General features: G+C 37.8%; 1 protein-coding gene across 6 annotated transcripts; it reads right to left on the bottom strand.

The window, feature by feature from the left end:
* Positions 1–537: 537 nt before the first annotated feature.
* LOC149203960 (B-type cell cycle switch protein ccs52A-like) lies at positions 538–20,077 on the bottom strand. Of its 6 annotated transcripts, none has more exons than XR_016253990.1 (12): positions 19,320–20,077; positions 6,271–6,393; positions 5,759–5,863; positions 2,842–3,021; positions 2,604–2,666; positions 2,296–2,490; positions 2,110–2,211; positions 1,634–1,696; positions 1,427–1,495; positions 1,132–1,265; positions 968–1,051; positions 538–882 (listed from the first exon to the last, which is right to left on the bottom strand). XR_016253990.1 is itself a non-coding variant. In XM_089403632.1 (10 exons), exons 1-10 carry the CDS (start codon positions 19,896–19,898, stop codon positions 1,212–1,214), a joined length of 1,533 nt encoding a protein of 510 aa, XP_089259758.1. In that variant the 5' UTR covers positions 19,899–20,077; the 3' UTR covers positions 538–1,211. The 6 variants fall into 6 exon arrangements, 1 of the variants encoding a protein (XP_089259758.1); XR_016253991.1 differs by having other exon boundaries at positions 983–1,051; XR_016253987.1 differs by having other exon boundaries at positions 968–1,265.
* Positions 20,078–20,642: the final 565 nt, after the last annotated feature.

The raw sequence follows: 20,642 nt of genomic DNA, 5'->3' as shown, positions 1-20,642 counted from the left end.
AACTAGAAAGACTGCAAACATCAAGCATTGCAAAATATACAAGCTACTTGTAAAATGCAGCTTGTAACTGCAGCAATTAGATGCAGGACTTAGAAGCCCGTTGTACAGCTTTAAATAAATTATAAAATATTTAAAATAAATACTACTGTATTATCCATACGGGAAAGTGGATAAGAAAATTACGTTGACCTATTATTATTCAAAAACTTTATCCTGTCCAAATTTTATGGCAACCCCTATTATTAGACATTTTATCTTTATGCACCAGCTTGACTTCACCTTAATAAGTTCAAGCACACTGGAAAGGTGATTTATATCGTTGATGAAAAGAGAAGAATGTTACCCAAATAGGCTGGCTTATTAGCTTAAAATACTCTTGTAAGCACAATGGTATACTTGACTCTACCATAGATAATCCCCAATAATGCCATTTAAACAATCCTAGTGCTATTGCATCTCATCATATTTCATGGTCAAACCCTAGTATTCAGCAAAATGATTTCCAACTGCATCCATCAAAGGGAGAACACATTTAGATACAATAAACTAGAATAATGTTTCATGTGAAAATCCCATACACAAGGATACTAATTTTACTGACATAAGTAAGCTCGAGATACAACACCCTCTTGAACAGAGGCCTGGTTTTGACTACGCATCTCAAAGTCAAAACCAGGGTCACTTTGACTGGATTATATAGCTACATATTTTAATAATACAAGACTGGATGCTGCAGTCCAAACCAAACCAGAAACGATATAGAACTTGTGATGAAGGCCTAATGGATTTACAACATCACGAAATAAAAGAATTTTATAAAACTTGTTTTTAGCATGATCTACCAACTCCCTGACTTTTGGTTGGACCAGGGTAGGGAAATACCTGCACAAATCAATTACTTTGTTTCAGAGCCAAACTTTGTTGTAGTGAAAACGTAGACTTCAGAATGTTACAAAGATATAGTGACCTTGAAGTTCCGCACATGTTCTACTGAAAATGTCTGCCAGCATTCTGGTTTGTGATCCTCTGAAACAAAATACCGCAGAACTCCCTTTGGCAAGTATTGGTTAATGATATCCTCATCGTACAAAAGAATAAACATGGTCACAAAAGCAACATTTGCACCCTTACTTGCAAATTAAGGGCATGCCATGTCATCTTCCAATGAAGGGAAACTTATTGCTCCACTCGTAAATGTCAAAAGAAATATATTATCGAATTTGAGTTCTGCCTAAAGACCAAACTCCACCATCACGAACAGTACTCTGATATACACAGAAACAATCACAATTTAGTGATATACACAGAAACAATCACAATTTAGTGCCAGAAATTAGTGCAAAGTTTCTAAAATAACATCAAGACAATTAACATAGAACTTGTCCCTTTCTTATACCAAATCTCAGTTAAGGCAACCAGAATGTACCTGTGATTTAGGTGGTGGAAAAACATTCCAAAAACGCAGAGTTTCATCCCCTGCACCTGTGACAATTGTCTAGAACCATAGGCCCAAAGTTTGGTATATAAGTTGCAAAACAATATGTATTGGTGCACTCAATTGCTTAACAATGATAACGATGTGCTGAACCCAGGCATGTGAATTCCTATAAAGACCAGATTTTTTTATTTTTACCTGTCCATCAGGTGAGATTGCAAGATAAAGGACCCGAAGGGTATGGCCTGTTAAAGTTGCAAGCTGAAACCACCCAAAGATGTCAAACAATGATCAAAACATCATATTCTTTTATATAAAATACATAGTTTGAAGGCTAACTATGATGTTCAATCAACAACTGATAAACTTCCCACTACCATAGATATGCAAACTGGAAGTCTAGAAAAAGGTACATAAAATTAAACTAAAGCAAAATATTTCACTGGCTGCCTGATTTGGAAAGCCACAAATCATGAACTACGCCCATTTGAAGATTCACTAAACTATTCAAAACAATAAAATAATTATGAAGTTGCAAGCTGGAATTTAAGGAAAGATATATAAAAATAAAATGGGTAGCTCGTTACAGAGTCTACCATATCAAAACATAAGAATGTGGATTTCACAAGTTTGGAGAGTGAAATTATCTAAACCAGCAAATAAAATCAACTAACCTTTGACATGGTTGGATATCGCCATACTATTATCTGGTTCTGAGAATAGCCATGAGTGCTAACAAGTTCATTGACATTCTTGGACCAAATAAGATTACAAACCTGCAAACACAAAGCATTACTTGCCTATAGCACACAGCCCCACTATGAGATCATGTTATATTATCAAGGGAATCAAGGGTATACCTGACTTCCAGTGTCCATACTATTCAAGTGAGAACCTGTTGATGTGTTCCAGAAGCGAATGCACCTGTCTGCTGTCCCACCTCCGGAAGCAAGAAGACCATGTTGATGAGGGGACCAAGCAATGGCCTTAACTGCAGCTGTGTGATCACTGAATCTTACCACAGGTTGTTTTGAATGTTGATTCCATACCAAAAGCTGTACCAAGGAACCATAATTTAGAACTAAACTTTTTTGGAGTCAATGAACTGACAATATAATACTAATTCTGGAATTCATCACATGAATCATATATCACAAAGGTATTTAACCTGATTATCGTTTCCACCTGATGCAAGTTCCCGGTTATCATATGACCACTTCAGGCCACAGACCTGTGCCCAAACAGAAAAATTGGCAGGGACTCAATTTTAGTTTGCATTTTGTTATAACAAGTTAAATGTGATCAATGTATAAATGCCAAGATGAATATTAAAGGAAGAAGTGCAACAGGAAATCAATTCAAAGAGAACAATCTGCAAATTATTTAGCTTAAACTGCTAGTCTTACCTCTGACTTGTGCCCAACAAGTTTGCTAACAAAGTCATCTTCAACACGGATATCACGTTGAAGAATGTTACGATCCCTGCTTCCAGAAGATAATATGTGTGAACTCCAAGCTAGTGCCCCTACTCTCATGCGGTGACCCTCCATAGTCCGAACCTTTTTACATTTAGTTGCATCCCAAATCTGTAAGATGGCATTATACATTAAGTCATCATTCATTGTTTTCTCCAAAATTGGGACAAATCTTCTAGTCATTCCAGAACAAGGTTAGTACTGGTAATATAGGCACCAGTTTAGATAGTTGATTTAACAAGATAACAAATTCTTCATCTTTCTTATGAGTATCAAACATTTTGTTTAGTTCATAATACATATCATTGTCAGCATTCAATATTTGAGAGGTTATAAACATGGTGAAGTTTTACTGGTTAATCGTCGTATGTCACCACCTAAAAGGCTTTTCATCTTTGATATTTGTCCACATTTCCCAACTCTCAGATCCATCATCATCAAAATTATACAAATATGAATTTGCATAATATTTTTCGTTTTCGTTTCCTGGGGTTAAAAGGGGGCTCTTACTGTCAAAAGTGGTTCCATCAATAACCTTATCTTTTGTATTCAGACACGTTTTATTGCTACTTCTTGAGGAAACAAGGACATAAATGAGCTAATACAGGTAAGATGCAGGAAATATCTTGGAAATTTCATAAAACATCTCTCACATCAACATTGATATTCAGAATTCTGACTTTGCTTTTTCTATCTTCATTATAAATTCCTTCAACATTCAGCTTTCTCCTATATTTCCTCAATATTGCAGATGGAACACTTCAAATCTTCAATATTTATTTGGGCATTCCCTCCATGGAGTGCTGCAACCACATCACTTGAGGGAGGGTTGGGTGGGGTAATACCTCAGGAAAAACAAAAAGTATTAGCTTCGTTGACAAGTGAATTGGATTTAAAGGATATCAAATTCTTCAGCTTTTCTTAGAACTTAGAAGTATCAAAGGCTCTAATTTAGTTCATGTCAGTGTTGACATTCAATATTTGACAAGTTATAAACATGCTGCAGTGTTAGAGGTTAATCCTTGATATTTGGGCATTCCTTCAGATACTGATGCAACCTTATCTTAATATTATGCCTCGGGAAGAGCAAAAATATTATCTTAATTGCCAAGTAAATTCTAAAGGTTTTCTTAGAACTTCGAAGTATCAAACACTCTGATTTAGTTGATTTCACTGTTGACATTCAATGTTTGACAGGTTATAAACATGCTACAGTGTTACTGGTTATCCTCATATGCCACAACCATCTCCTTTATATCTAACAAATTCACATGCTGCAACACCATCTTTTTTTGTTTGTAACAAACTTGCTGATTTATTTGCATCGCTGTGGGAAAAATTGCCAAGAAATTGGTGATCTACTTTTTCTTCCTCCGGATTTATCCCCCCCCCTGCTTGCAGATCTGTTGCCAATATGCTTTTTTGTCAAGTCATTCTGATTTTCCAATTTCTTGACCCCTGCCAAGTTATTCCAGAGTCTGATCTTTTCCACATTGATTTGCATATTCCTTTGAATTTAGGTAACACCTTCACTGGATTTGTTGATTTAAGCAATTTCATTTAGATTTCTCCTATTTTTTATGATTGTCTACTTTCAGGCTTTATGCAAAGTTGATCAGTGCCAATGACAAGATTTGACCATCCATGGCCATTAAGATAATCCCTTTCATTACTTATTTCAAAAATCTTGCTTTACAGATGCTTTTTGACCAGGAACTTTGCATTTGGCAGTTTTTCAATGAGTTTAGAAATTTTGATGGCCTTCAGATTTATTGAAATACGCAGCATAACCTTATCACATTCAAGCATCTGGTTTTCCAACTTGGAGCACTGACAGTGCTTAAAGTTTTTTACGATTCTGACTGAAAAACATTATTTCCTATGAGTACCAAGCCAATGGTTCAGTTTGCCTAGTACAATTTTATATTCAGACAACCTTCAGGCTTCAACTAAACCAATTCAATCAAAAAGAGAGCCAAGATCCCTTCCAAATGACTTCCAAAAGACATGGGATAAAATTGCCTTATGTCAGTCACTATGTTACGAGGAATGTCCAGCTCATTGCTTTAAAAATATCTTAAATTATTCATTTTATTCCATAAAGAGGGAGCCAATTCCTGTTCAATGCTATTCTCAGATTTTTTACAACTGAAACAACTATTTCATGAGGAATTTCTTACTTGGAATCTGGATGCAGGCTGATATAGATGTTTCATTCACTTTCATGTCAAATTCCTACGCTTTTATAATGAAATAGAAATTATGACTTATCTAAAATTATGTCAAAATTTTCTTAACGCGCTTTTTGGGAGATGTCACCTGAAAACAAATTATTTTCAAGACAATCTATTTATTGGTGTCTCCATGCCTGATATAAGTAAACAAAATGCATCATGTAAGTGAGATAAATATTTGCTCAAGCATCTCTTGTGGTAATTCACATGGGTCAACAAACTTCACGGTCGTGCGATATTAACTCAATGTATAACGATATGGCTCCATGGAAGATAGCCTTCAAATTCAATTATAGCAACAAATGATACAATGTCACTCAATTCAAGTGTCAGCAATTAAATCAGAGAACGCATTCCAGTTACTTCCAAGGCACATGCAGTCATTGGAGTATTTAATAAGTCACTTTCAACCCCAAGCTTTATTTGACAATAGAATATTAACGAATGGGCAGACTGCTCAAAATCATGATTTAAAAATATAGTCATTATTACATTTTTGAGAATTTAGAGGTTTTGCATAGGATAGAAATTTCACATCTTTGATTCACTCTTGTGTAATTGGTCTGAAAGACAAGATTGAAGGTTAACAGTGTAGATCATGCAGAAGGCAATACCTGCACCTCTCCAATATGTGTGCCAACAGCAAGATATGTGCCTCGTTGTGTCCATCCAACAGAGCATACACTATCATTCAGTCCCAAATCACACAACTTGGTTACCTGTTTTACACGATGCAATTAAAGCAAAGATATTATAAGAGCTTATCATTCAACATGCCTTGGATGCTATCAAGATTCAATGGATAATGCTTCGAAATATACACTGACATATAGAAAGCCATTGAAATATAAACAAAATCAATGTAATACTTCATCCCATCCAATAAAGATAAAGAGAAGATAGTTCAAATATACAAGCATTCTTTCTAATAGAATGTCAGTAGAAGGTTACCCAACAATACAATTTCCTCACAAAGATATGTCATTTAAACCTCCAACAAAAAACAATTTATATAATATATATAAGAACAGAAGAAAACTGAAATTGAAAGTTACAATAATTAGCAGCATTTAATTAAGATACAAACTACCAGATGAAAGAATGGAAGAATGATTAAAAACAATACCTTGCTGCTGCAAGCACTCCATAGGTAGACACATGTACCCAGGCCTACTGCAAGTATATTATGAGATGACCAATCAACGAGATTCAGGTAAAAATCATCCTGAAGAGCTGGGGCATCCAATACCTGCAAACACCCAAACACAACCACCAGCATTAGCAACTAAAACAAACCCAAACTCACCTGTGATTAAGCCCCACTTTTTCCTGTGCTTGAGCAGTACATTCAATGTCATTGTACTTGTGACTGTAATCTAAGTCATATCATAGTGGCAGGACAGGAACATGACAATGAGAGCTCCATACCCCAAAGGAACTAAGCTAGGCAGATAAGATAAGATAATTATATTAATGTCCAACAAATGACCACAAAAGTAGGTCAATGGGACTGCTGAGTACAATGATGTCAATACAAAGCAGGAGTACTAAAAAGTCTCCAATATAAAGAACAAGAAGTAAACTAGAAACATGAAGTCTATATGTGAAAACATGGGAAAAACCTTGAATCCAAGTGCAAGGAGCCACAATGGAAGGGAGATGTGTAGAGGGTCATGATCCACTAAATCTACCTCTCTTAACATCTAACAAGTGCTCAAAGGAACTAACCTAGGCAGATAAGGTATGATAATTATATTAATGTCCAAAAATTACCACAAAAGTAGGTCAATGGGACTGCTGAGTATAATGATGTCAATACAAAGCTGGAGTACTAAAAAGTCTCCTATATAACGAACAAGAAGTAAAGTGGAAACATGAAGTCTATATGTGAAAACATGGGAAAAACATTGCATCCAAGTGTGGGCAGCCGCAATGGGAGGGAGATGTATAGAGGGAAAGAATCTAGGGACTGGGTCATGATCCACTATATCTACCTCTCCTAACATCTAACGAGTGCTCAAAGGAACTAACCTAGGCAGATAAGATAATTATATTAATGTCCAAAAATGACCACAAAAGTAGGTTAATGGGACTGCTGAGTACAATGATGTCAATACAAAGCAGAAGTAATAAAAAATCTCCCATATAAAGAACAAGAAGTAAAGTAGAAACATGAAATCTACATGTGAAATCCTAGGAAAAACCTCGCATCCAAGTGCGGGCAGCGGTAACGGGAGGGAGATGTGCAAAGGAAATGAATCTAGGGGTTGGGTCATGATCCACTAGATCTGCCTCTCTTAACATCTAATAGGTACTCAACTTGACATCTTTTCAGCACCCATCCAATACCTTTTTGTATATATTTTTCTCGTTTCCATCTCATTCTGATACCCTTTTCATCCATATTGGTGTATTTTTGGTCAAGGTATAATTATCACCTTAATATGCCATTTCAATACTTATGCATGTTCAAGAGATTATTGTTTTTCTGTGCTAACAGTGGTATACTAGAACGCAGTTGCATAGGTACCTTCCAAGCATGGGTGAGGCAACTCTCTCAACAGTTGTTGGAACTCTTTGTAAGATACAAGTGCTACAACTCCCAGCAATTGTTGCAACTCTCCACGAGACACAGGTGCTGCAACTCCCAAGTACGATTTGTTGCAACTCTCTACTTGAGTATAGTTGTTACAACTCTAAGTTGTTACCACTCGTTCTACAACTCCAGCGTGTTGCACCATTGTTGCAACTTCCCGTCGTTGTAGCTCTCAACTCTCTTGTTGCTACAACTCTCAATTCTCAATTGCTACGACTCACCTCTTTGATGTTGCAACTCTTGTTTGACTCTCATTGTTGCAGTGATTCGCACTACATGGTCGTTGTTGCAACTCACTCAAGATCGTTGCTACAACTCCGAGGAAGATGATGTTGCAACTCCGCGGCAGTTGTAATAGTGCATCATTCAACTGAACAACTATCATCCTAAGTCACATGACATGAGGACACAGGACACAAAGGACACGTAAATACGAGTATTCAACATGAGACACAACAACCCCAGAAACAAGACACAAGGGACACTTTATATATATATAGTGTCTGATCCATATTTTTTAGAAATTAAAACATATACAAATATGAATCATGATGATATGTATTTATTAATTTAGTATTTACAATTTTAGAACTAGTTAGTTTATTAATTTACTACATCAATGATGTTCACAATTCAATGTTCATTGTTCATGTTATTAACAATTGTTCAAGCACATAAGAAACTAGAAATTTAGAAATATCATGATTGATAAAATAAAACTAGAAATTTAGAAGTAGAACTTCGATATAAAAACCATAAATTGCAAATTTTTCATTAAGTCATCAAAATCAAAATGTATTACATATATACCGAGGGAATGCCACTAAAAAATACAAAATAGAGTAGATACAAAATAGGTATGAATATCATAGCTCGTGAGGGATACTAGTCATCACTCACTAGTCCAGGTCCTCCATGTCATAATCACCATCATTGCCACAACCATTTGACTCTGCTCCATCCTCCTCCTCTATGCCCAATCCAAGATTTGTTGTTGCGTTTGTTGGTGTGGAGGATGACCCCTCAAGGGACTCATCATCAAAAGTGACTGGCTCTAGAATTGGTCATTAAGATCCATGTTAGATAACGCCTCATGAACAAACACGAAATTGACAGAAAAAATGAAAAAAAAATCAAGACACAACACTTTTTACTTTGGGATTTTAGTGGGACACATGTCCTAAAATCAATAGATATTAGGACACGTGTCCAACACAACCCAAAATGTGTCTTGGTTTTAGGACACGTTGAAAAACGTGTCAGGCACGTCTTATGGGTCGTTTTGTGTCTGACATGCAAAATATAGGACACGGGACCCCTAAGGAGGTTGATGTGACTTAGTTATCATCTATGGACTGGTCAAGCAAAAAAACAACCAATCTCCTCACGCAAGAAAATGACAGACGCATAGGCGCATATCATTTATGGACCGGTCAAGTGAAAAAACAACTAATCTCCTCATGCAAGAAAATGACAGACAAATAGGAGCTTAGGAAGGGATGAATGACTCAGTCACCATCCATCATGGAACTGATTAAGTCAACATGTGCCTGATTTTTGCTATCACTTGGAAAGACGATGTAACAGGATGTAACATTCTACTCACAACTATCCATCAACCACTTTCATTAAATTAGATGGAACACATTATGTATAAAACCTATGCTCTCTTAAAGCTAGGGGAGTTAGAAATTAAGCCACTTGATTAATCAGAACAAAGTTCTTTATTATAATTCCAAGCTCCTGCAAATTAAAGTTCCTTTTCATTCCAATTCAATCAATTGTGTGCTAAGTATCTAGCGCCTTACTTCTTTCATAAACTATTTCCTCGTCTAAGGATGTCAGGCCCCATCCTTAGCCAGATATTATTAGTTGTAGTGTCTTTTATATGTCTCTTTTATTTACAATAATTCCTTTAATCAATATTTAGTTATGACTCTGATATTTCCTTTGTTGCAACTCTAAAGATTGATTGTTGTAACTCTAGTATTTCCTTTGCTGCAACTTTGTAGATTTTGTAGAAAATCCAAGAAATTCTGCAACTGCTAATATGAACAATCCTGAAACTAATTTATTTTCATATAGACACAAAATTTCTCTACTAATTTTGCAGCGGAATAGGAACATAAATAAATACACAATCACACAATTCAACAACACAATTTTTCTAGGGAACTCAACTGGGAAAACCCTATGCTTGTATGAGAATTGTATTGAAGAAATTAGAGCAATAGATCTTTTACAAATACACCTTGTTTCAATAGAGAATACAATATGATTCCCTTTGTTTGTAATAAGTTGAAACTATCTACAAGACCCCTGATCTGCTTGCCTTCTCCAATACTCGCACAAGCTCCTCTTGTACAACCTTTCTCTCACAAGCTCCACACATAAACCTATGCAACATTCTCACAAACCCGTGAGCTCTATTGTTGTCTCCCCAACTCATGCTCACAAGACCTTGGGATGTCAGTAAGGGTTGGTTATCACAGCCTGCAACCCTCCTCCAATTCCGTAACATGTTCAAAAACTTTGTCTGGTGGTCTACCTGGAGGAATGTCATAAAAGACTTTCTGGTGTTTACAAAGCAAAACCTGGATGTTGTCGAAATGTTGTCGCGGCCGGTCCGGTTGTCTGCTATCTGTAATAAGGCACTCAACCGCCCAATCAACATAAGCTCACCTCAATACTGCTTCCATGTTGTTGGATGATACTAGTCTCGGTGGGTATTGATGCATGGCCCTCAAAACTACCCTTTTGCCATCTACTAGATCTTTGAATTCCATCTCCATGTTTCGTTGATCCGTAGTATACTTCCCGATGTAGTAGAGCCATTGACAACCTAACACCACATTAGTGTCTGGCACATCCACCACGAAGAAGTCCTCAGTCACTGTGTAGTTTCCCATAGTTAGTTATAGTTTGTGGACATATCTATTACAATCCATATAATGATTACCAGGTATGACGACCGTAAAACCATCAAACTCCTTAGTAGGAATCCCTCTTCGTTCTACCATGGTTGCATCTATGAAATTGTGGGAAGCTCCACTATCAATCAATACCATCACCTTGTGTCCTGCTAAAACCCCTCTGACTCTGAAAGTGTGATATCTGGGGAATCCTAACATAGATGCAATGATAAGGGCTTTGCCCTCTGCATGTGAAGACTCACCTCCAACTATCTAATGGATTTGTCCCTATACCTATCCCTACATCGGTCCTCATCTCCATCATCACTGTCACTCTCAAAGTACACCTCAATATAGTGAGCCTTGCCCACTTTGTCCTTACCTGCACACTTGTGCCCCAGTACCCATCGCTCCTGACAGCTGAAACAGAGCTTCTTCTTTCTTAACTCCTTCTGGGTCTCCTCATCCACCTTCAGTTTCCTAGTCCACTCCTTCTGAAAGAGCTTGAATTCTTTACTCTCCCGAGGAAAGGTGGGTTTAGGAGTGAATTTTTTTTTAAAAGCAACATCGTACATGTCCACTCTACAAATAGCATCACCAATCTGGCCTCTGAGATATTTGTGACCATAATTGTCAGTCTTTGAAACTATGCGCTGTAAGCCTTCGAACTGCCTGTATGCCTAAGTTGCGCTAGCTCTCTAAAATGAAGCTCTGAATCCTTCCTGTCAAACTGCTCAATGAGTCTCTGAGTGAACTCAGTATATGAGGTGATGTTGTGTTCAGTCACCAACCCATGGTACCACCACTCATGGGCCTCGCCATCCAAGTGTAATGTGGCTAGCTTAATAGCCTCCTCCTTTGTCATTTGATGCAACTAGAAATATGTATCTAGTTTTTGTACCCATGACCAAGCTGAGCATTTACATGACCCATCAAAGGGATGGTGACCTTCCCTAGTGTCTTTTGTAGCTCATAATTCTGCCTCAAGGTTTTTGAAATGCTTTGGGCCTGCTTTTCAACTGAAGTTGTTCAGTCACCAACCCATCAAAGGGATGGTGACCTTCCCCAGTGTCTTTTGTAGCTCATAATTCTGCCTCAAGGTTTTGAAATGTTTTGGGCCTGCTCTTCAACTGAAGATGTTCAATCACCAACCCATCTCTTCAACTGAAGGGATGGTGACCTTCCCCAATGTCTTTTGTAGCTCATAATTCTGCCTCAAGGTTTTTGAAATGGTTTGGGCCTACTCTTCAACTAAAGGTGTTCAGTCACCAACCCTGCTCTTCAACTGAAGGTGTTCAGTCACCAACCCATCAAAGGGATGGTGACCTTCCCCAGTGTCTTTTGTAGCTCATAATTCTGCCTCAAGGTTTTTGAAATGCTTTAAGTCTGATATTCAACTGAAGGTGTTCAGTCACCAACCCATGGTACCACCACTCATGGGCTTCGCCATCCAAGTATAATGTGGCTAGCTTAATAGCCTCCTCCTCTGTCTTTTGATTCAACTAGAAATATGTATCTAGTTTTTGTACCCGTGACCAAGCTAAGCATTTAGATGACCCATCAAAGGGATGGTGACCTTCCCCAGTGTCTTTTGTAGCTCATAATTCCGCCTCAAGGTTTTTGAAATGCTTTGGGCCTGCTCTTCAACTGAAGGTGGCAAAAATCAGTGAAACTCATGGTAGCTCGAAAATTTTGTCCCAATGTTTGGTATTCCTCCATATAATCTGCATAATGAATTCCTCGACTAGACTGCTCTGTTTGGTCCCCTGCTGTCTCATGTAAGAATTGAGGCATGTTTGGTCTAGGTGTTTTGCTAAATGAGCGTGAATGGCTTTGTGTAGTAGACTAGTAGTATGGGCATGTTTGCCCTTTATACACGATTGGACCCTTCTCCAATCATGGGTTCCTTTCTGGTGGAAGTCCCTCTGTTTGTCATCCCTTTCATCAGGTCTACCATCTCCTTTTGGCCTTTAGCCAAATCATTTATTGCCCTGAGCAAACTGTTAAAGGCTTGTTATTCCTTGTCACCCATGTTTGGTCCTTCTATTTGTCATCATGGGTTCCTTTCTGGTGAAAGTCCCTCTGTTTGTCATCCCTTTCATCAGGTCTACCATCTCCTTTTGGTCTTTAGCCAAATCGTTTATTGCCCTGAGCAAACTGTCAAAGGCTTGTTATTCCTTGTCACCCATGTTTGGTCCTTCTATTTCAAGTGTTTCTTCTACCCCTTTTCCTTTCTTGGTGTTTCTTAACCCTCATTGTCTGGAATATCTTCTTCACTAATAGGAGTGGGTTTTATATGTGAGTATACCACTGTAAAATACCAATTTGAAATGCTACTAATTTTCTTTGAAAATTCTGGGTTTTGTATAAAAAAAAATCTTCAAACAGTTTGGTTACACACTATTGTAGGTACATTTTCATAGCTTCAACTCAAACAAATATGCACAATAACCAATATGCATTCAACTTATGTATTCAAAGAGTTCAAGCTGACATATATAATACTCGGGAACTTATATAGTTGGTACATGACAATAAAATAATGAAAATAAATAGAGCAGCTCCCTTTACTTTCTTCAAACTAATACACAGAAAAAATGTCATAGAGGAACCTGGAATTTTATTTTAGTGCAACCTCTAGTATATCAGTCAAAGGTGGAAATGAAACCAGCCATCTAGACTCAGAAATAGGAGCTCCAAAACTAGTATAAATCATGCCCCTGGTTTACTGTGGGAATAGGCCATGTAAATATGGAAATGACTGCTCTTTGGGCTTTAGTGTTCAAGCATAAAAGTCCCAGCAACACGTCCAGCAAAATAGGGAGTCACAGCCAAGGTTGCTTGGGAGCAGGGAGCGACATTTTCAAAAGCTCCTGGTTCGGGAGCGATTTTTTATATGATATATATTGTTATATATTTTGATGCATATATCTCAACAAAAGCATGTAGAATGATGAACTAGATATAAAAAGCATAAAAACATGGATTGAACCATATAACATCAATCATCTAGAAGTTATAATCTTCATCAACCACGTCCACAAGTTAGTGACATACAACATATTGAGTCTCATGATTCATCAATCTTAAGTTTCAAGCTTTCAAAATTCGGTATATAACATTTATCATCATTGATCACTAAAACTGTAACTTGTACCTATAACCATTACCATTACCAAGTAACCAAACAATAACAAAGAATATCTAACATGAAATGAAATGTTTCAACTTTCAAGTGTCATGAAGCATCATATTCATTATTCATTACCAATGAGTTATAATTGCCAACTTCAAACTTCAAACTTAAATTGTCATATATTGTTTACAAAAAATATCATAGTAAATATGAAGAGTCAACAGTTATAAAAACTACTAGAAACTAAAAAAGACAAGTAAATCTATTATCCATTGCTAATGCTTGGGCCTCTTGCCGCCACAAGAAATGTATAATTTCTGAGAAAGCATGTAGAATGATGAATTAGTTATAAAAAGCATAAAAACATGGATTAAACCATATAACATCAATCATCTAGTAGTTACAATCTTCATCAACAATGACTCCACAAGTTACAAGTTTTGATTTATATAGCAAGGGGCACATAACCAAATTAGCATCGAGTACAATCCATCTCTGAACTGAAAATACACCAACAAGCAGGCTCTAGATGGCCTCTAGCATCCAAAAAAATCATGCTACAACAAATACCTACATATCATCAAAACCATTACCTATCTTGGGATCTTTGTCATTAATATCACCCTCTAAGCATTAACATAAGATAGAAAAAACGTAGTATGTCAAGATTGTTTGAGTGATGGATACAATTTTAGGGTCATGATAGAGGAGTTCGACAACCAATGTCACTAACATCAAAGCACAGAGATGGATTGGTGCTCTTGATTAAATATGAATTCCATACCCTAGTACATGACAAAATATAATGGAAACATTGCAATTCCCCCAATCCTAAAATCCTGAAAAACTGATAAGTCTGTTGGATTTTGAGTGTGATATAAAATTCTACTTTCTCCATATGAAATCCAATGAGGTTGGAACCACTCTCAAACATCCTGAGTCATTTCATGGTAATGTTAAAAATTTAAAGATAAATGAGAATGTCACTTTTACTTTAAGAATTTAACATTACCATGAATTGCATATCAATACTAGGGCCATGGGCTTGATCATTAAGTTGCCCCACTCAAAAATTCTTGTTTCTTTGAAAAAAAATTGTGTTTGGAATGTATTTGCAAAAAAATCTAGGGAACGAAAAAAAATTAGGGAGCGCGCCTAAGAGCGGATTCGGGGTGCGCTCCCTCGCAACCCTGGTCACAACACACCCAAACTAATAGTAATCACCAGTAGAATGACACGTTCCTCTTAGCCAATAAAACACTCCAAAAAATCGGTCCCTTAAGAAAGGACATTCAGCCACAATCATACAGGCATTAATGTGACCCAAATACAGAGGTAAACCCTTCCTTCAAACAGAAATTCGACCCAGGGAAATAGTTACTCGACCAACAATTGAAGTAGTGAGATTTGATTCCCTTTTTCTTAAGGAATCCCGTCCTAGTAGTGGAGGACCATCCAACCAATGAAGGAACTTGTGCTCTATTTACACTTTAAAACTCGTCCATCTTCCTTCAAGAAGCTTGATCCATAAAACATCAATAGTGAGTATATAGTCCAGCTTCCTTGGTACTCCCTTTATCTAGCAAATCAACCTCAAAATGGCTTAGAAGTTCGATGCCTTTGTGGGTCTACTCCAACCTGTCAAAACGATATAGAAAACACAATATGGGAAGGTAAAATCAACCGATAGCAGCTCTTTTCTTCAGAACCTTCTGCAAATCATCTTCTACATTGGATTCCCATGGTGAAATCTGAGTGATTTCACTCCTTGAACCAGTTAGAGTGTATAGTTTCAACACTGAAACCAGCTATGGCAACTAGGATTTTCCAAACCCTAAAGTCCTCTTCAAAAACTCTCCAAAAGCTATTTCCTCGAAAGCACAAGTGAATGAATGAGGAAAGTCTCCTCACTTTTTCTCTTTTATAAACTTGTGGCCACTTTTGTCGCCATTTTACCCTTTTAATTTTTATAAAGTCACTTTATAATATTTTCACTTTATAAAGTTAAAGTGACTTTTCACTTGCCTAGGAAATGTCTCATTTTCACCCCTTAGACTTTTATAATGTTTCCTTAGGCAAATTAAGTCCCCTTATTAAATATTTCCCCGCTTTAGCATACGGGACCACGTTAGGCTAGCGGACTCTGTCATGTGCTTCCTAAGTGGTCGGGGACATTACAAAAGCAATGATGTAACCAGCTTGTCTCTTAGTGCCCCTAGCTAATGGAAGCACCGTAAAGAAAGAGGTAATCCACTAAATAGGATATGGCCTTGGATGAAGTTGGAGAGTGTGGATACGAACTCTAGGGCTATACATCTCTGGTCTGATGACTAGAGGAAACAGGAAAGAGTCTCGATCCCCCTTAACAGGGAATGAAATCCCCCATGAATCTCATAATAAACCGGGCAACAAAATATGAAGTGCTCCTCCAACTCAATCTCTCGAAGATGACATAATTGGCAAATCAACGATCTATATAGTGGTCCATCACAATCCACAATCAATGAGAGCCAACTTTGAATTTTCCTCAGGAAACTCAAGGGTTTGCATCCACTAGTGAAGCATGTAATGGAGATGAACGATAAGTCCATCCCTCATCACCATGAAGTAATCAACATAGAAGGCCATCTTCAAATGTAACCACCTTGAGGGTATATCCACGTACCTATTACCTGCCAAGCTCCATGGAAACCAATGATTTGATACCTTGTATTTGGTTACACCACCAACCCAACAAACAAAACAACTCTAGGCAGTTCAAAAGTCGGTCTCCCTCTTCCAGCACACCAACCCTCAAGCTTGTTGGAGCAAGCAGGCTTCTATCAGGAGTTTCTTCACCAAAACCTGGGGCATTACAAGAGATTGGCTTCCCTTCCTCACTCTTTTGCTCCCCCAAGAACATACAACCAAGCTAACAATCCCACTCAGCCCCAGCCATCAAAGCATCGGCCCCCTTCCTAGTCATTGATAACTACAATGAAGAACTGTTATCACAGTACCCTCACCCATTCTCATCAACCAATTCCAGCGTAGCTTAACATCCTCTCCTCTATTTAGCATTGAGACCTACTTGTACTTGCACTTTTTATATTTTATCTTGGCTAGATATTTAGCTATTTAGCTTATGCTTTATGTATTGATCTAGAAGTTGTTGTGGTACTTCTCAATTGTATCTACACTAGAGATACTTTTACTCCCATCGACCTACTTTTGTGATCATTTGTTGGACATTAATACATTATCGTATTCTATCTATAACTGCATCACAATCTACCGTTCATGCTTAAGTGTTGCTTTAAGTGTGATTAGTTTTATGACCACTAAAGAAGTTTTGTAATCCCATGAAGTTGCAAGGGAATAGTAGGTTGGGATTTGTCGTAGAGGGGATGTAACCTAATCACAACCCCCCAATTTCCTTGTGTTTAAGCAATGTATTCAATGTTGTTGAGCTGCCAATCGAATAGTATTATAGTAGCAGGACAGGAAAAATGATACAGTAAGCTTCATACTTGAAAGGAACTAAGCTGGGCAGAGTTCCATGGGCAACAATGATTTGGTATTCCATAATCATTAGTCTATTATAGCGTTACATTATAGTTCATGCTCAAGTATTGTATTAAGTACAACTGAATTTATGACCATCAAAGAAGTTTTGTAATCCCGTGAGAAGTGAATCCTAATAGGTTGAGGTCTGCAGTAAAGGTAAAGAGTAACCTGATCACAGCTCTATATAATTGGCTATGCCGCTATATTGCATGCCCAAGTGCTTTGTCAAGTATAGTTGAAAACATACCTGCCAACCAATGAAATACCAAGAAGGGAATCAAAAAGCGCTAAATGATATAATTGATAAGAAAGAGACGAATCAACACTCCATTGGCACCACCAGGGTCTTGGTTCAATGGTAAAGTGGGGCTGGTGATAGTCCCCCACCAAGGTTCAAATCCCCCATAGACAGGTTTCACCCCTTGTCGGCTGTCTTACCTGTGCAAATGAGCCACTTTGAGCAGTTGGGGCTAGGTGCAAGTCCGAAGTGACTCTGGCAGAAAGGAACTTCCTCGATTGTTGTAAGCCAACTACACTACATTGTATGTATTATTCTAATTTCGAAGACTGGGTAAGGGCATGCTTGCCATTACGTGGTAAGTGGATTCATCTTGTCAAAAAACATAAAAAGAAAGAAAAAAATTCCATTGGGAAAAAAATTAAAACAATGGTTCCCTTCCTGAATTGTTGTAAGTGGATTCATCTTGTCAAAAAACATAAAAAGAAAGAAAAAAACTCCATTGGGAAAAAACAATGGTTCCCTTCCTGAATTGTTGGAAGCCAGCGACACTACATTGTATTACTCTAATTTCGGAGACTGGGTAAGGTCATGAGGGCATGTTTGCCATACCGTGGGGTAAGTGGATTAATCTTGTCAAAAAAGATAAAAGGAAAGAAAAAAAAACTCCTGAGAATAAACAATGCCTGCAGGAATAGTGAGGGCTGAGATTACACGAGAAAAGAATCCTATCAAATAACAAGAGGTGAATTATAGTCCCACAGGATAGCTAAGTACGTCCCCTATCAAGAAGCCACGGGGTAAAATCCCATTGATGCCTTTGGGGTTAGGCCTTGCTAGTTTGGCCGGCAGGGTAAATCCCTTCGGGTTGATCTTACCTGGATTTTCCAGTGGATGTAGCAGTCACTCAATGTCCGTGAACTACATTTAAAAAAACCAAGAAGTGAATCACAATAAGCTGAGTAACTGAATTGAAAGGACTTGAGCTAATCAGGGCTCGCCACTCCACTGACAGAATTCTGTTTACTGTATTTAGATAGTACCCGCGTCTCTTAGTGAATCATTGCCTCTCTTGCATCTTTAAATTCTGTACTGAATGCAATCATACTGACGACAGCGACAGCCAATGGAATCGTGATCAAGGGGTACAATGGAAACTGGACTTGGAGTAGATTGAGTTCTCCAATAGAAGAAGACTAAACAATAAAAAGTCCATACGTGATTAAAGTTTAAGTTCCCTGTATTTGGTAAGTGCTTACCATGCGCCCTACAATACCTCTTTTTCCACAGGTTGGTTATGGTTCAACCAATTCCAGTACACATTTCACATTTTTATCATATTGCAAGTTTTCGTCATCCATGCATATTCATTTCTCTCGTATATTACTTCATGGGCTATCCATCGTTTGCCACCTAACTGCTTGCAATTCTAACAAACGCTAATTACAAGCTTACAGATGCTTGCAATTCTAACTAACGCTAATTACGAACCTAAAATGCTGGATACTGAAATGCAGATAAAAACAAGACTACCCACCAAAATGGAAAATAAAAAGTAAAAATCTAAACCCAAAAATAGAACACAAGGGGCTCAAATGCAGGTATAGATAACAGCATCCGAAACAAAAATTGGGAAAACAAAATAAAATGAAAACCCTAACACGTAAGTGCCTTTAATAGAAATTGCATGTTAATAACAAAACACCGAAAATAAGGTAGACAAAAGAGAGGAAAACATTTGACATACTTTGTAAGGGGACTTCGCAATTTTCCTGGGAACTTTCGGGGGACTACACACGGCTCCACATAAATCCCCGTCCGTTCCAACGGGCGAGAGCGCGTAAGGCGACTCAGGTCTCGAGTTCGATCCTCCGCCGGCTTTGAATCTGAAAATATTCCTGTTGGGGCTCATGGGGGAATTCTTCGAGTCCCTGCAACCGTAACCTGCAGCCTTCTCTGGCGTGGCCGGAGAAAGAGTGCCGGCGTTGGGACCGAAAAGCTCCGTCCTCAACAGTGAAGAATAAGCCTCTGCCGACCCATCCTCTCGGCCGTCACCGGATTTCCCTGCGGCGGAGGGAGAAGGCGAGGATTTATCCAGCAATGCGAAGCCTTTGAGGTTCGATCCCGATCTGCTAGGAATGAACCTGTCACTGTACTGGCTCCGTGATGGGGACGGAGTACTGACCATTTGACCGCCTGCTCGAGCTCCTGGTGTGCTTATACACAGTGTGTTACGAGACATTCCGGGCGGCAGATTCAGCTGCGGATGCAATGATCTCCTCACGGAGCCACGGTTTTCCGAGCTTGACTCTTCCATGCTATCCATATTTCTCTGGGATTTTTGCAGACCAGAGTGATTGAACTCGCAACCTGCGATTATCGATGATCATACAGCATTTTTTCCCCTTTCCAGAGATACACGAGGTCTGAGAGTAAGGGCAGCAAATGCACACTGTTACCTATGTCTTCAAGGAACGAATTACGTGGCCAATGGATGACGTGGAGGAGCGTTGGCGCTATGAACTTTGGCGGGCTTTCCTGTTGCCGAGGCCACGTAGGACCGTATATATCCGTTGATGCCTTTGTTGGGTTGGTATTTGTTAATGTTTTCCAGTCACAATGAATAGGTGACCGTTATTTAAGTGAAAGTGAAATGGCCTTTGGGGCAATTATTTACATGCCGAGCATCGTGTAAATTTTTTAATCAATATTTTGTTTTAATTAGGTTGATATTTTGTTTTAATTATGTTGATGTATGGGTTTATTTTGGAAGCTTTCTCGTTGCTGAGGTCATTTAAGATTATATATATGTTTTTGGTATTTTTGTTGTGTTGGTATTTGTTAAATATTTTTTTAGTATCAATGAATAGGTTATTATTATTATTTAAATGAAGTGCTTATTATTGTAAAAATTATATAAGATTAATATTATGTAACTTTTTAATTAATATTTTGTTTTAATTCATGTGGTGTTGGTATTTGTTAAATATTTTTTTTATTTTTTTATTTTATTTTTTTTTTAGCAATAATGAATAGGTTATTATTATTTAAATGGAGTGGTTATTATTGT

This window comes from Pinus tabuliformis, chromosome 2_1, assembly GCF_031772625.1.
Source record: "Pinus tabuliformis cultivar Carrire ecotype Pingquan chromosome 2_1, CPIR1, whole genome shotgun sequence".
NCBI classification, from domain to species: domain Eukaryota; kingdom Viridiplantae; phylum Streptophyta; class Pinopsida; order Pinales; family Pinaceae; genus Pinus; species Pinus tabuliformis.
This window is presented reverse-complemented; position numbering and strand designations above follow the sequence as displayed.

Bases quoted from the DNA above. Each gene is read 5' to 3' on its own strand.
- LOC149203960 (XM_089403632.1), bottom strand. From the start codon at position 19,898: ATGGATAGCATGGAAGAGTCAAGCTCGGAAAACCGTGGCTCCGTGAGG. The intron at 2,491-2,603 runs GTTAAATACCTT...TCCTTGGTACAG, and splicing joins CAGGTGGAAACGATAATCAG to CTTTTGGTATGGAATCAACA. The intron at 1,697-2,109 runs GTTAGTTGATTT...GGGTGGTTTCAG, and splicing joins GATATCCAACCATGTCAAAG to CTTGCAACTTTAACAGGCCA.